This window comes from Pan paniscus, chromosome 2 (assembly GCF_029289425.2).
Source record: "Pan paniscus chromosome 2, NHGRI_mPanPan1-v2.0_pri, whole genome shotgun sequence".
NCBI lineage: Eukaryota > Metazoa > Chordata > Mammalia > Primates > Hominidae > Pan > Pan paniscus.
In genome coordinates, this window is record NC_085926.1 from 63,539,664 (window position 1) to 63,555,653 (window position 15,990).

Genomic DNA, 15,990 nt, shown 5'->3' on the forward strand with positions numbered 1-15,990 from the left:
TTTGATTGGTCAGCGTCATGCTAGGGGGTGATGACTAAATATACTTTAATGTTATCACAACTTTGCATTATACTACTGTTACCTGTCTCCATTAGGGGGCTGTTAAAACAGACTGCCTATAGTTAATTCCCAAGTCAATCAACCAGCCTTGGAAAAGGCTGCAGAACAAGCCATGGAATGAGGACTTCTGTTCGGGCCTCATGCAATAGCAAACCGTTCTGCTTCCATCAAACCTGAGACCCCGGGGAGGCGACACCCAGTCCTCTGACTCACTGACACCCTCCTGGAGAGTAAGAGGAATTTCCATAGGAAAGTTTCACATCCAGTTCTTAAGAAAATATTTTATACTTCTCTGAAACCTGCACTTTATTCACAGTCTGGTTTCAACATTCACTTATCCCTGTGAGAGGCACAGAAAGTGCAATTATTCAAACAGTCAACCTCTCAATATGCTATCATGCATATGCTTATTTGCATATCACCTGTACCATTGCTTACCCTATATTTTTAATTGACTCACTTTCTTTATATGATTACAATAAATGGAAAAGCAAAAGCAGTATCTCTAACCATAAAGAGAAGATAGCCTTATAAATGAATGCACCATTATTAAAGTGAAAATTCTCAACCCTGTGCCATCTGGAAATAATCTTACACACCATGAAGGATACTTTATTTGGAGAATAAATGATGCCTTAAGTAAGGTTTCCAGTTATGGAACCAGAAGAGAGTTTGGATCACAGATCTACTACTCAGCAAGCCACGCGACTTTAGACAAGCTTTCCACATCTTTAATATGGGTATGACAATAGCAACTTTTTCCTAGACTGATTCTTAGAGCAAGTGAATTGATACACATAAAGCCCTTTATGTAGTGCCTGACATGTAGTGCGTCTAATAAAGGTCAAATATTCTAAATGAAATACCAGTTCCAAATGGAAAACTTGGAAGCGGACTCAACATTAAAGTGAAAAGTGATCTTTTGTATTGCGAAGGATTTTTCCAAAATTGAAATTTTTCTTGGGTTTTTGTCTAGTCTATCAATTCATTGGCTTTGATTCTCCTTCAGGTCTTTGGATTCTTGAACTTTATTCTCTGGGCTGGAAACATATGGTTTGTTTTCAAGGAGACCGGCTGGCATTCTTCGGGACAGAGATATCTTTCAGATCCAATGGAGAAGCACTCCAGCAGCTATAATCAAGGTGGTTACAACCAAGATAGCTATGGATCAAGCAGTGGGTACAGTCAGCAGGCGAGTTTGGGGCCATCCTCAGATGAGTTTGGCCAACAGCCTACTGGCCCCACTTCCTTTACCAATCAGATTTAACAGAGTAGCATTTGCATTCTTCTGCAGTCACCTCACCACCTTCCATTTCAGTGGCAGAAGAATTTTTTAAGGGTTTCAATCAATTATTAATGCAGAGAGTATTGAATGTAAATCAGAGCTCTCTAGTCTTCATTAAGGCAGAAAGTCCTGGGTTGTGATAAATGATACTTAGAGATGAGGCGACATGAGGAGATATATTATTCATCATAGATGGCTAATTGGAGAGTACCTTGTTATATATACAGATACTTTCATGGTCATTTTGTATGTATGTTAAAGTAGTAGAAGTATTTTGTAGCTTAAAGTCTCTAGTATGTAATATGCATAAAGTAAATCAAATAGCGTTGAGTTTTCTTATGCATTTTGATGTGAAAGATGTTATAATAATTTCTAGAAGACAATTTGGTGTATCACAACATGCATGTCTTATTTTTTTTTAGTTTTAAGTCCTATAGGACTATGAGTCTCTAAGTTATTTGTTTCAGAAAATTATTCTTTTTTTATGTGGTAAATCATATGATTTAAGTGCATGAATAAGCATTTTCTCACACAATGAACATTTGAACTGTGTTTATGAAAATTTTCTGGTTTGCACCATGAATTTGTCAAATGGATATTTATAGGAATATATTCACTACTTTGTATACTTTGCAAATTTGTCTCTCTGGCTTTACCCAAGTTCTGAATGCATTGTAATTAAAATTTAAGTTTTTCTTTTCCCCTATTAGTAAACATTTAGTGCTACATATGATAACTGCCCAATATTTATTCTATTTACTTAGCTAAATATTTGCATTCTTGTAACCTTCTATGGTGTTTTGTGGCTCTTATCTTGTGGACCATAAATAACATGGCCCAATAACTCTTTGTGTTTATGGAGTGTTGTTTTCTTAGAATAATGGAGATGCAGATATAGATAACATAGTCAAGGTACTGCCTTGCTGAAGTATTTATTTATAAAGAATATTCTGTAGAACCTCTACTACCAGCTATACTTTTAAATCCTGTTTATTTGTAAAGCTAATATGTTCCTCAATGTAATTATTAAAAATTCTCAAGTCACAGCTAAACTTACTAATTCTGATTTGAGTGTAGCCCCTAAATTAAAAATGGCTTCCATATGCCACTCTGTACGCCAAAGAGAGTTCTCATGAAATATTCTCCAGAATGTATTCATTATCAAGAAAATGTCAATCTTCACTTCCTCGTTTTAACTCAGCTGAAACACCAGGACCCAATAGAGAGGGCAAGCTGAGCATCTGTATTTCCAGATAAAAGTTGTTATTGATGTATAAACTCATTGTGTGATTAGTGATGTTGGAAGCATTTTAGCATAAAACAGCCTTGTGTCTTAGATGATATCTGTAACCAGTTTCTGAATCCCGTTGGATAAAACTGTATTGTGATATCTATTTGATGTTAATAAAGTTATTGCATACAATGCTGGCTGGACAGTGAACAATTACAACAGTAGAACCTGGTTGGCTTTAACAATGACAAACAAGGGTTAAATGCACAGTGTCTCCAATCTGTCACCCTGTCCTTGTTTCATGAGCCCAGTGAGGTTTGTTCATTCATTCCACCATTCTATGCACCTGTCACTGTGCATGCCACTGGTAATGCAGTAGTAAAAAACAAAAACAGGCAGTATGTTAAGAAGCTTACACTCTATTAGGAGAGACAGGCATTAAAATAATCACACCCCAATTAAGCTGAGTGCAACAAACAGAGGCACAGGATTCCACAGGTACATCTGTCAGAGAGGTTTGAACTAGTTAGGGAGAAGTCAAGAAGCTTCAGACCTCAAGACTACACATGGTTTAGCAAGGACAAGGTGGGAGAGATGCGTGTCCCAGGCAGAGAACATCCTGACAAAGCTCTTTGATGGTGGGAGACAGGATGGATATATAGGGTTGCCAGAGTTTAATGAACAAGAGGCTTTTTGGGAAGTGTGACTGCTGATGGGGACATGGGTGAAATCTGTCTGAAGGCCTAATCAGGAATTCTGTCTTTATCCTAAAGAAGCTAAGGGAAAGCATTGAAGGATTTTTGAGCAGGGGAGGGATGTGATGAGATTAGCATGTTGAAAGGATCTCAATGGCTACAGAGTAGAGTGGATTAGAGGACAAGCGAGAAAAACATCCTGAGGATAAGGAAATAGGCCTTAACTCCTAGCATCTAGGAGGCAGTAGGCTGGGAGTGGGAGGAGGGGATGTGGTATGAGTTCTCCCCGCTCCCACCCCCACTCCCAATTCCCCCTTATTTCCTGGGACGATGGCTGGATTTGACTGCTTCCTTCAGCACTGCGCAGGAGAAGAAAGTGTCCTCTGCTTTATAAGCTGTCATGAACTCGGCAAAGTGGAGAAATCCTCCTAACCAGCAGTGATTTTTACCAGTCTTAGCAGTTCCAAAGCACTCTGGGCACTGATAAATGGAAAACACTACCTGCCCAGGTTGAGATAGAGACATGCTTCCACGGTCCACCGCAGATTCGCAATAAAGACCTGCTCTAACCCAATGGGGATTTTGCTAAACTTATTTATTCCTTCAGGTTTCAAGAAAAGAGCAGTAGATTTGTTATTTATTTATTTAAGATGGAGTCTCGCTCTGTCGCCCAGGCTGGAGTGCGGTGGCGCGATCTCGGCTCACTGCAAGCTCCGCCTTCCGGGTTCACGCCATTCTCCTGCCTCAGCTTCCAGAGCAGCTGAGACTACAGGCGCTCACCACCACGCTGTGCTAATTTTTTGTATTTTTAGTAGAGATGGGGTTTCACTGTGTTAGCCAGGATGGTCTCGATCTCCTGACTTCGTGATCCGCCCACCTCGGCCTCCCAAAGTGCTGGGATTACAGGTGTGAGCCATAAAAAGAGAATGGCAGGTGAGTTTGAGTCTATGTATCCAATAAGACTAATTTGGAATCTCAGCTTCAGTGCTCACTAGCTGTGTTTCAGGGTGTGACTTCACCTTCCTGCACCTTTGATTTTTTAGGAGGAGGTAAAGCAAAGAAGTTAAATGGGTGGGCCCTGATATCAGACTGTCTGGGTGAGAATCACTCACTGCCATTTCCTCAACTCTCCTTTTTCTTCCTCAAAGCCTTCTTCAAAGCCCTGGGACTTTTCTGAAGCCACAGCCTACAGGCAAGTGCAGCCTGGAAATGCTGGAGAGTTGACACCCCAGGGAGCACCTTCAAACACTAGGGGATATGGGCAGATCAATAAATGCCTTTGGTAAGATACTTAATATCTCATTCATTCAGTTTCCCCATCTCTACAGTGGGGATAACAGCAATATCTGCCTGGTAGATGAGAAAGATAAACCATCTAGCCATGTGACGGAATTAGAACAGCTTCTCGCAGACAGTAAGCACCCTCTGGGTTTGGGTTTTCCTGAAACTAAGACTAAGACAAGAGCTGGGTGCAAGGAGTTGATTCCAGGAGTCAGGAGTGACAAAGTGGGGAGAATGAGACAGGAAAGGAGGCAAAGCCAATAAAAGGATGTGTTCATGTTGTTGCTGGTAAGGCAGCAGGAGCTCAGTTTCATCAGGGTCTCTGAGCAGCTCCAGCAATTCTCTGAGCAGCTCCAGCAATTGTCCATCAAGGAGCAGGAGCTGGAGTGTTCACCTACCAATCCCCAGCCCTTATTGGTTGAGAGTTGCCCAGAACAGTGGTAACTTTTCCACGTTTCCAGGTTACACTTGCCAGGAGACTGAGCAGGTTCCTAGGACTTCAGAGAAACAAGCTTTGAGTGCTAACATCTCAAGCAGTGGGCTGGGGGAAAGGGGAGCGGCACTGGCATGGGTCCTGTCACCACCATCCCCTCCCCCATTCCTGGGGACAGGGACCTTGAGGAAAGATAAAGGGTAAGCCCTGGGAGGTGCATGCGTGAGGTAGGGAGGGGGCCACTATCAATACGAACCAGAACAATTCTTCAAGCTATGGCTGAAATTAGAGGCTGACCAAAGGAAAGCAACATTTGGCATGCAAATCACCCACTACAGTGATCAATGATTACTGTATCACACTACTATTCTCACTTAGTCTGTCAAAGGGGGCTGCAGATAGTCCCACCTCATAGGAGCTGAGTTGGTTGTGTGTGGAAGAGGTTTATGAACTGTACACTACCGGGTGTAGTTAGCTTGTTATTGAATGTTGAGGTATAAACCTAATCCACACTCACAAAAATCTGAGTTTTGGGGATTTTTTTTTAACTTTTATTTAAGGTTCAGGGATACATGTTCACGTTCATTATATAGGTAAACTCATGTCATGCAAGTTTGATGTACATATTACTTTGTCACTCAGGTACTAAGCATAGTACCAAATAGGTGTTTTTTCTGATCCTCTCCCTCCCACCCTGCACCCTCCAGGAGACTTCAGTGTCTGCTGTTCCCCTATTTGTGTCCATGTGTTCTTGTTGTTTAGCTCCCACTTATAAGTTCACTTAGGATAACGGCCTCCAGCTCTATCCATGTTGCTGCAAAGTACATGATCTTGTTATTTTTTATGACTGCATAGTATTCCATGGTGTGTATGTACCACATTTTCTTTATCCAGTCTACTGTTGATGGGCATTTAAGCTGATTCCATGTCTGTGCTATTGTGAATAGTGCTGCAACGAACATATGCATGCATGTGTCTTTGTGATAGAATGATTTATATTCCTTTGGGTATATGTGGAATAATGGGATTGTTGGATCAATTGATAATTCTATTTTTAGTTTTTTGAGGAATCGCCACACTACTTTCCACAATGGCTGAACTAACTGACACTCCCAACAGCAGTGTGTAAGCATTCCCTTTTCTTTTCTTTTTCTTTCTCTTTTTCTTTCTTTCTTTCTTTTTTTCTCTCTCTCTCTCTTTCTTTCTTTCCTTCTTTCTTTCTTTTTTTTTTTGAGATAGGCTCTGGCTCTACCACCCAGGCTAGAGTGCAGTGGCGTGATCTTGGCTCACTGCAACTTCCGCCTCCTGGGCTCAAAGCGATCCCCCCACCTCAGTCCCCCCAGTAGATGGGACACAGGCTCACGCCACCACACCTGGCTGATTTTTTGTATTTTTGGTAGAGATGGGGTTTCACCATGTTGCCCAGGCTGGTCTCAAATTCCTAAGTTTAAGCAATCTGCCCGCCTGGGCCACCCAAAGGGCTGGGATTACAGGTGTGAGCCACCGCGCCTGGCCAGCCTTCCCTTCTTACCAGCATTTGTTATTTCTTGACTTTTTAATAATAGCCATTCTGAATGCAGTAAGATGGTATCTCCTTGTGGTTTTTTTGAAGCCTGAGTTTTTATAAGTCAAACTTCTGATTGTACTGAATTAAGCAAAATACAGTACCTGGCATCTTTTGAGCTTACACTCAAGATTGGAAGATTCAAATAGCAGACAAGTAAATTAACCAGACATGTAAGAATGAACTGTGATTAATGTTGTAAGGAAAAGAAACAAGGGACAGGGTGGGGAGGAGTGGCCTAGAGTGGTCAACAAAGGCCTCTCTGAGGAGGGAACATGTAAGTTGGGACATGAAGAATAGGAAGGAACCAGTTATGTGTAGAATATTTTAGGCAGAGGGGAGAGTGCATCCAAGGACCTAATGAGGGGACACTGCTGGGTGCCTTCAAATGACTCATAGGAGAAAAAAGCTACTAGGGCTGGACATGCAAGGAGTGGGGCGGGAGTTGGGGCTGCAGAGTTTGAAAGAGCCAGGTTATGAAGGCCCTTGGAGGACATGGAAACAGATTTTATTCCAAGAGAAGTGGGAAGCCAGTGGGCAAATAAACAGGAAAATGACATGATTTAATTTTCTCTTCAAAGAAATCCCTCTATCAAAGTCTTGGCTTTGATATTGTACTATTATAAGACAAGGCGTCACCTTTGCGGGAAGCTGGGTGAAGGGTTCGTGGGACTTTGTACTATTTTTGCAACTTCCTATAAAGGATGATGCTGCGAATGGATTAATGAAGTCATCAATTCATTCAACAGCTATTTATGGAGCACCTGCCATGTGCTAAGCTTTGTTCTAGGTGCTGGGAGAAAAATAAGATAAATTCAAATAGTGATAAATGTTAAAGAGGAAATAAACCAGGATGACATGACGGAGAGCAATAGGGTTGGAGGAAGATGGGTACAGGATGAGTTGCCAGAAGCCCTGGAATGAGGATATGGCAGCCTGAGTTAGGATGGGGGCCCCATTCATACTCAGCAACAGCTCCAGCTGGTTCTTGGGTCTTAAATATTGGTTGGGGGAAATCTTAAATACTGGCCAAAGAATAATAAATCTTCACTTTATAGAAAGTGCTTTGTACTGTTCAAAGTTCATAACATCTATAATTTCATTTGGTCTCTCATCAGCCCAGTGAAAGGGTAAGTGCTATTGTCCCCATTTGAAAAAAAAGTGTCCTAAACCGAGTTAACCCAGAAGCCAACTCTCTCTGAGATAAGAATTCAAGTACAAGTAGGAGGGTGGGGAAGTGAACCAAAGAAGAGAAGGAAAACAATAAATCTTGGGTTATGGAGAAGATTATTGCTATGGGCAACGGGGGATCAGTCCCGCTAGAGAATATGAAACCCAGGGCAGAACACCAGTCAGCCCAACACGGGCCAAAAGGAGCTGTGATATTTACCTGCTCGCTCCTGTCAGTCATTGAATAAGGGCTACTCTAAGAGAGTGGCAATTCCCTAGCTCTTTCCGATCACCCTGTCTATGGGCTAGAGCAGATGGAGAAAGCATGAGGAGTGGTGCAAGTGCTGGCATTTGGGGGTTATTAGGTCAGTATGCATGCAATGGTGAGTCTCAAGAGGATATGGGTGGGCCACCAATAATGTATGCCACATTGAGGTTTGGGAGTGTTAAACAGCTTGCCAAAAATCTCTTCTAATCCTAAGAGGTTTTCTGTTTGTTTGTTTGTTTGTTTGTTTGTTTTAACCATCAACTCCTCAGTCTACTTAGCATATAAATATGACTTTAACCCCAATATTTCATGTGATTTTATCTAGACATCTAAAGATAATTTTTGATAGCAACTATAAACCAATAGCTAACATTTATTGGGTGCTTACAATGTGTCAGCCACTGAGTTAAGCACTTTGCATTTAATCACAACACTATGTGACAGATAGTAGTATTACCCTTGTATAACAGTTTAGAAAACCAAAGTATAGAGAAATTAGATAATGACAAAATACCTGTGAACAACTTCACTAATAAAAATAGTTGTTAGTTACTACCAGGTACTGAGCCTCTATTCCGCAGAGAACTATGCTACTCAATTTATATCCACTTTCCTACTTAATGCTCACAGGAAATGCAAGATAAATGTATTGTTGTACCAATTGAACAAATGGGAAAACTAAGATTCATAGAGATTAGATAACTTGTTGAAGATCATTGAGCTGGATGTGGGCAGAGCCCAGCGGATGCAGAAATCTAGGTTTCTCTGCATCCAAAACTCCTTGCTCTAAACCACCTTGCTAGATCACAAAAGTGCTACCACACTACCTACTATGTTTTAAGCTGATGAGCTTTGTCTGTCCACCTACGGTGCAATTGGCACAGACTCAGACCATCAGGTGCTTCAGTTAATCTTCATAGTGATGCTGAGTCCCTGATAGTTGGAAGGAATTTGTTTTGTCAGCATCATTTATCAACATGAATAAAGTCAGACCCAATTCACTGAATAAGTAAATGAAGTCTTTAAGATGGCTAAAAGTCCGGTAGAACTAAGAATAATTTCTTAACATGCTTGGCTTAGAGGCTGAGGCTTTGCTGGATTTTAGGACTTAGCTGAATGCTCTTCAGAACCTGTTGGCAGCAAGCACTTTCAAGAATGTCCTGGCTCCTCCAGTCCCAACTGGAACTCACCTCTGTGAATAATATGCCCTGGGTATAAAAAGGCCAAGATGAGAATAGTGAACTTTAGCTGTTTTCCTGGAAGTCTCGTTATTTGTGCAGAAAATATTATGTCTAGTTGAGTATTTCCTTTAAATAAGCAGGTTACCATTATGTGTGCCTTGGCTTATTGAGCAAAACCCTTTAAGTTGGTTGTAATAAGTCTAATAGATCTCCTGGTGGCTGAGAAAGAGTTTGCCTTTGAGCCTCTGCTATTTTATTCATATATTGATTGCCTGGCCACTTGGAACTTAAGAGGGTCTAATTGGCTTGTGCTGTGAACAAGACTCACTGGCTCATATCAATTTAAAGTCATCTCCCTACTTACTAGAGACAATCTCATGTAACATGTCACCTGCTGTCATGCCAATTTGGTGAACATAAGAAATGCAAAATACAAACGGAATGTTTTTTCTTATTTCAGATATTTTCCCTCCTTTCCTGTGAAGTGACATTTCTCCCAGACATTTTCTCTTCTGATCTCTTTAGAGAGTTAAGTCTCTTCTGATTGATCTTCACTGTCATATTCCTTCTAGAATTTTGATAGATTCCATAGCTGACACATTGCCCTGAGCATTACTGCCCTTTTTATAAGTCCTTTCTTAATCTTGCTCTCTCGAAGCTCCTAGACATTCTATTAAAATTTCATGGTTAGTATTGATACATGATTCCACTGGACTTAGCAGCATGGTGCCACATGCATTTCCTGGAAACTGCATTTATCAGCACAGACAATTGCCTCAGATGAGACCTGAGGTCAGTCTTTGTCTTGGGAGTAAGAGCTACATTGCATCTTTTGCATCAAAAGATGTTGTCATTGGCTTTACAATGTAAAGTGATCACATACATTTCTAATCCCCCGGTATAATCTTCAGCTTAGAATCAGATGGACCTGGATTCAAATTTTGGAACCAGGCTGTGTGATCCTGGGAGAGGGCCTCATCATCCCTGGGGCTTAGATTTTTCATGCATATAATGGGCTGAAATCAAGGAGTTGGCAGGGATTTGTTCCTGTCTGGAGGTCCTTTTCCCTATCATTTCCAACTTTTAGAAGCTACCTATATTCCTTAGATCATGGTTCTCTTTCTCCATCTTCAAAGCCAGCAACAGCAGGCTGAGTTCATCTCAGAGAGGCATCACTCCAGCCTCTTCTTCTGCCTCCCTCTTCCACTTTTAAGGACATTTGTGACCACATTGGGTCCACTTGGATAACCCAGGATAATCTGTCTATTTTAAGGTTGGCTAATTAGCAACCTCAATTCCATCTGTGACCATAATCCTCTATGTAACATAACATAACCACGGGTTTGGAGGTTAGAATGTGAACATCTTTGGGGAGGCTATTAATCTGCCTACCACATTATCCCACCAGTAAAGGATAAAAATAAAATCCTATAATTATAATACTTTTATATAAATGTAATATAAAAATGAATATAAGTAAATTTAGTAGCAGATTTCCCTAAAGTTCTCAGTAGCTGATAATGTTCTTAAAATTGATAGTTGTTCCAACCAATTATATTAACTTTTGTTAGAAAGTAACCAGTCCATAGCACTAATGTGTGGCAGCAGGTAGCTTTTCAATGATCAAATACTGAGATAACTTTGACAATGCTCCCAATCAGGAGCCAATGTTCATCCAATTTCCTGCTGAAGAGTTCTAGTAAATGAAAACGTACTGTGTACAGATGGGATCCTCGAGGTGCCATACAGTTATTCAGCACACAGCTGGAAAAACAGATAAACGGGACACAATTCTTGCCTCAGCGTTTTTATAGCCCAATGGGAGAGACTAAGTATAGACCCGAAATTACATTATGTATTCATTTGTTTAGTTGTCCTTTCTATCTCTCCCACTCGAATATAAATTCCATCAAGGGCTGAGACTTGACTGGATTATGCATGCCTGTATCCCCAGCACTTGGAACAGTGCCTGAAATAGGCTAGGCACTCAAATATTTGTTGAATGAATACAGTATGATACATTATACCAGCTATTATTAGAGGTTGTTCATAAAATATGCAAACTATTATAACATAGAGTACGTAACATTGACTAGCCGGAAAGAAAAGAGTCTGAACTTTCCTTTGGAAAGTTTCCAGCATGTTTATAAATAGCGCTCACTGTGTGCCCACACAGAAAGGGCTTCCTGCAGTGTAGGGCCTGCAAACCTTGCCCCTCATTGGTTCATTTCCAGTTCACTGTTTCTTGTTGCCCTGTTTGCAAACTGCAGCATCTCCAGATCATAACACAGGGATCACGTGAAGTTCACACCTGTGCATACCATGTTAAGGATTATCCACTGCACCCACCCTCTCCCTCTGCACCCCTGCTGCCCCCAGTAAGTAAGAAATATGCTAATTTGATAGTGATACCCTATGAAGGATATAAAACACAGTGATGTAATCAAGAATGTCTGGAGGGGTAAGAATTTTCACAAGCTACAAATGATCACACAAAGATTAATCAAAGTGCTAGGGTCATCTCTTAAGAGGAGAGGCACTCTTAACAATAATTATAATTAAACTATTACATAATAATTACAATAAATACATTTTGAATGTGCCCCAGTACACACAAGGAACTACATTCAAAGTTTTGCAAAACAAATGTTATGTTTACCACATGGGACCTACTCTTTCTACTTTATTCAATTCTGTTCCATCCCATTGTTTGTTTGTTTGTTTGAGACGGAGTCTCACTCACTCTTCTCCAGGCTGGAGTGCAGTGGTGCAATCTCGGCCCACTGCAACCTCCACCTCCCCGTTTCAAGGGATTCCCCTGCCTCAGCCTCCCAAATAGCCAGGATTACAGGCATGTTCCACCCGACACGGCTATTTTTTGTACGTTTAGTAGAGATGGGGTTTCACCATGTTGGCCAGGCTGGTCTCAAACTCCTGACTTCAAGTGATCTGCCAGCCTCAGCCTCCCAAAGTGCTGGAATTACAGGCATGAGCCACTGCACCCCACCACATCCCATTGTATTTCATTTGTTTTGCATGCTGATCTCCACTCTCCCGACTGATTCATATGCATGAAGGGGCCACTAGTGATTTGACCCATTAGGGATACCAGCTCTCCGTGACACAGAGTTTTTGACACCAGATAAGGGATACAGTTTAGCAGATAAAGGTAAAGCTTAGTAGAAGAAAGTTCTTATCCTGGTTCTATCAGTCCTCCCTGCCATCACTTCTTTCTTCCAAAATGCACTGCAGGATCCAATAGAGTCTTCATTTGTTGGGAAAGAAAGAATAAATGGGAAGCGTGTTTTATTGCCATAACCTCAAAAGGGATTTCTGGGTTCCAAAAGAGATGAAGGCAGGCTAGGTTTATTCTAGCAAAGGGTTCATGAACTCACTCAAAATCCCTTTCTTCCAATTTGGAGTTGTTTGTGGGGAAGAGAGAATCCCAAAAGCCTCTTTCATGGAAAAGGGAAGAAGAGGCTGTCAACTAAGCCACTGAAGCCAGACAAACAAGCACTCCCGGCAGATATGAGAAATGGCAGCCCTCCTCCAATCAAGGACTTCCTGGAGACAGGCCTTATTAGCGCTCCTGCACCACAGCCAGCCTGAGACAAATGAGGGGAGCTCAGTAGGTGCTCTCTTGTGGAGCCTCACTCTCCTTCACAAGATAGTCATTTGTTTTGGCAACTTGGAGACTTTCCTTTACGTTCTCCTTATTTCTTGAAGAAAGTAATACAATCTGAGACCTTCCTCTTCTAAATGATGCTCCCAGACTGCACCCAGAATTGCTCTCCATTTCTTATAGATCTTTCTGGAGATGGCCTATGAAGATGTAAGTACATATATAATTTGTGAATTCTCAACTGGAGGCAAAATCAACTCCAAAACAGTGAAAATTGGTTCAGATGAAGGGGAGCAGAAAAATCTTACTCTTTCTGTATAAAGCAATACATAAACACATATCTTGTATATCTGTGATACTAAAATTTTGGGGGGAGGCCATAGGGAAAAAAATATCTTGAAAGGCTCCTTAGAGGAGGTATTAAAAAAAAATCTGTTGAGAAACACTGATATGCCCACTTTTTAATATACCTAAGTGGTAGCTCACTGTCTTGGGTATACATTGATCCAGGAAGCAGTATGAGGGGAGGGTGAGAACTTAGGTTGGGCTTCAAACCTGGTTTGAATCCTGGCTCCACCACCTATGAATTATAGGAAGTTGACCAAGTTCCTTAATGTGTTTTAGTTTTCTCAACTATTAAATGGGTATAATAATTATAGCTACTTCCTAGAGAAACTGTGAATATGAAGTTAATACCTAGAAAGCTCTAAGAATAGCACCTAGCACTGGTAGACACTCTATAGGTGTTTTCAACATTATGATATTCCACTTAGTTATAGCTCTTAGAGATGTTCCTTTTGACATAGTATTCCCTTGTGTATGTGTGTGTGTGTGTGTACATATATATATATATATATATATACCATCATTTATTTAGACCAAAAATCAGCAAATTATGGGACCAAAGCCAAATCCAGTCAACCACTTAGCTATATCTCTTAGAGATGTTCCTTTTGATGACTACATAGTATTCCCTTGTGTGTGTGTGTGTATGTATATATATATACATATATATATATACCATAATTTATTTAGACCAAAAATCAGCAAATTATGGCCCCAAAGCCAAATCTAGTCAGCCACCTGTTTTTGTAAATGAAGCTTTCTTGGAACACAGCCATGACCATTTGTTTTCATATTATCAATGGCTGTTCTTGCATTACAATGACAAAGACTGTGTGGCTTGCAAAGCCTAAATTAGCTACTGTCTGACCCTTCATAGAAAGTTTGCTGGCCCTTGGTTCAGTGAATCCTCTGTTAAAAGGCACCAAGACTGTCAGATCAATCTTCTGCTACAGCAAATATCATAGCAGTGACTAATCTAGAACACACGTCTTTGTACACATTAACAAATATATTCTAAAGACAAATTCTTAGGACTGGCTTTCTTGGGTCAAATTTAAGATACATGTATTCTTAACTGTGATAGATATTGCTAATTGTCTGCTATAAACTGAATTATATTTCCCCAAAATACAGATGTCAAAGCCCTAACCCTCAATGTGACTGTGTTTTGCAGGTAGGGCCTTAAGGAGGTAATTAAGATGAAATGAAGATGTAAAAATGGGTCCCTAATCTAATAGGACTGGCCCCTATAAGAAGAGAAAGAGACTCCAGAGATCTCTCTCTCTCTACCCTGAGCACAGAGGAAAAGCCATATGAGGACACAACAAGAAGGTAGCTGTCCGCAAGCTAATAAGAGAGACGTCACCAGGAACCAAGTTTACTGGCACCTTGATCTTGAACTTTCAGCTTCCAGAACTGTGAGAAAATAAATTTCTATTGGTTAAGCGGCCAGCCTGTGGTATTTTGTTACAGCAGCCCAAACAGACTAACATACCTTCTTTAGAGTTTTACCAATTACTCTCCTACCAGCAGCAGTGTACAGGCATACCTCTTTACCCACTTCCTTTGCTGAATTATTATCTAAGTTTTTTTTTGTTTTTGCCAGACTGATAGGTGAAAAAAATATGACAGCCTTATTGTTTAAATGCATTTATGAGATTGAGCATGATTTTGTATTTTAGTAAATTCCTTTATTTAAAAATAAACAGATCAAACAATGGCTCGTAGATACTATGCCTTGCAACAAATTGTGTGAGCTATGTAACATTATCCCTGTTTTACATATGAGGAAACTGAGGCACAGAGAAGGTAAGTAAACCTCGCAAAAACGAGAGACATAGTAGCACCATGGTTAAGAAAACTGACCTTGGAGTCAGACTACTTGGGTTTGCATCACAACTCCACCCCAAGTATCAGCTGTGCAGTCTTGGGAAAGTATTTAACCTCTCTATGCCTCGGTTTCCTTTTTTGTTTAATGAGACTAACAATAGTACTCATCCTATAGTGTGATTTGGGAAAATAAAGGAGGGCTTTGATGATACCAGTTTTAAGTGGTGAAGCCACATTTTGAATCTTTTTTTCTGATCCACAGTAGAAGCTCTTAAACATTGCTGTTTCCCCTAGTGGCAATGTATGATTGTTAGACATTTTCCATTCCCTGGATGAATGCTGTATCTTTCCTCATTCTTGGAGGCTTTGAGGAAGTATGCCAACTCTATCCATTGTTGCAAACATACAGTATACAGAACGATGGCCCCCAAGCCTGAGCATGTCTCCACTTGCTTAGTCATAACTGTTCAGAAATTTTGGAACATCAAACCATTCAGGGTAAGGATTGACAAGGAAACATGAAAACTATGTAATCCTTCAAGTGTTTCAGATTATTCCCATCTGAAATAACACAGACAGTACAGAATTAGATTTTAGAAAGATGCATACAAAATAGTTTTTTAAAAAATGTTTTGTGTCAACACATAAATATATTGCCTGAGTTCACTTTTTGAATGGAGCTGGCTCTCATAGAACAGCACCTCAGCCAATTAAAAATCAATCAGCTCATGTTTGTTGAGCACCTACGTGCTCAAAACTATATACCTATTACCCCAAATATAGCAATGGATAAAGTGGACACACTCTACATCCATATAGAATTTTAAATCTAGTGCAGTACTGTTCAATAGAAATTTCTACAATGATAAAAATGTTCAAGAATTCCACTGTCCAGTACGGTAGCCACTAGCCACAAGTAGCTATTAAGTAGTTGAGATGTGGTCAGTAGGAGTAAGGAGATGGATTTTTTATTTTAGTTAATTTAAATCAAAATTTAAATTGCCACATATAGCTCGTGGGTACCC

At 40.4% G+C, this 15,990-nt stretch overlaps 1 protein-coding gene and 1 long non-coding RNA gene across 4 annotated transcripts in view; one reads left to right on the forward strand and one right to left on the reverse strand.

Moving 5' to 3' along the window:
• SYNPR (synaptoporin) overlaps positions 1 to 2,768 on the forward strand; it is a 336,540-nt gene extending 333,772 nt beyond the window's left edge. For both annotated transcript variants that reach the window (XM_003811604.6, XM_008964002.4), the window contains one exon: positions 1,070 to 2,768. In XM_003811604.6, coding sequence (XP_003811652.3) covers positions 1,070 to 1,327 — 258 coding nt within the window. In that variant the 3' untranslated portion in view covers positions 1,328 to 2,768. The remainder of the gene's footprint in view (positions 1 to 1,069) is intronic.
• The window catches only part of LOC103784978 (uncharacterized), a 229,928-nt gene that overhangs the window by 188,989 nt on the left and 24,949 nt on the right, over positions 1 to 15,990 (reverse strand). The window lies entirely within an intron of this gene.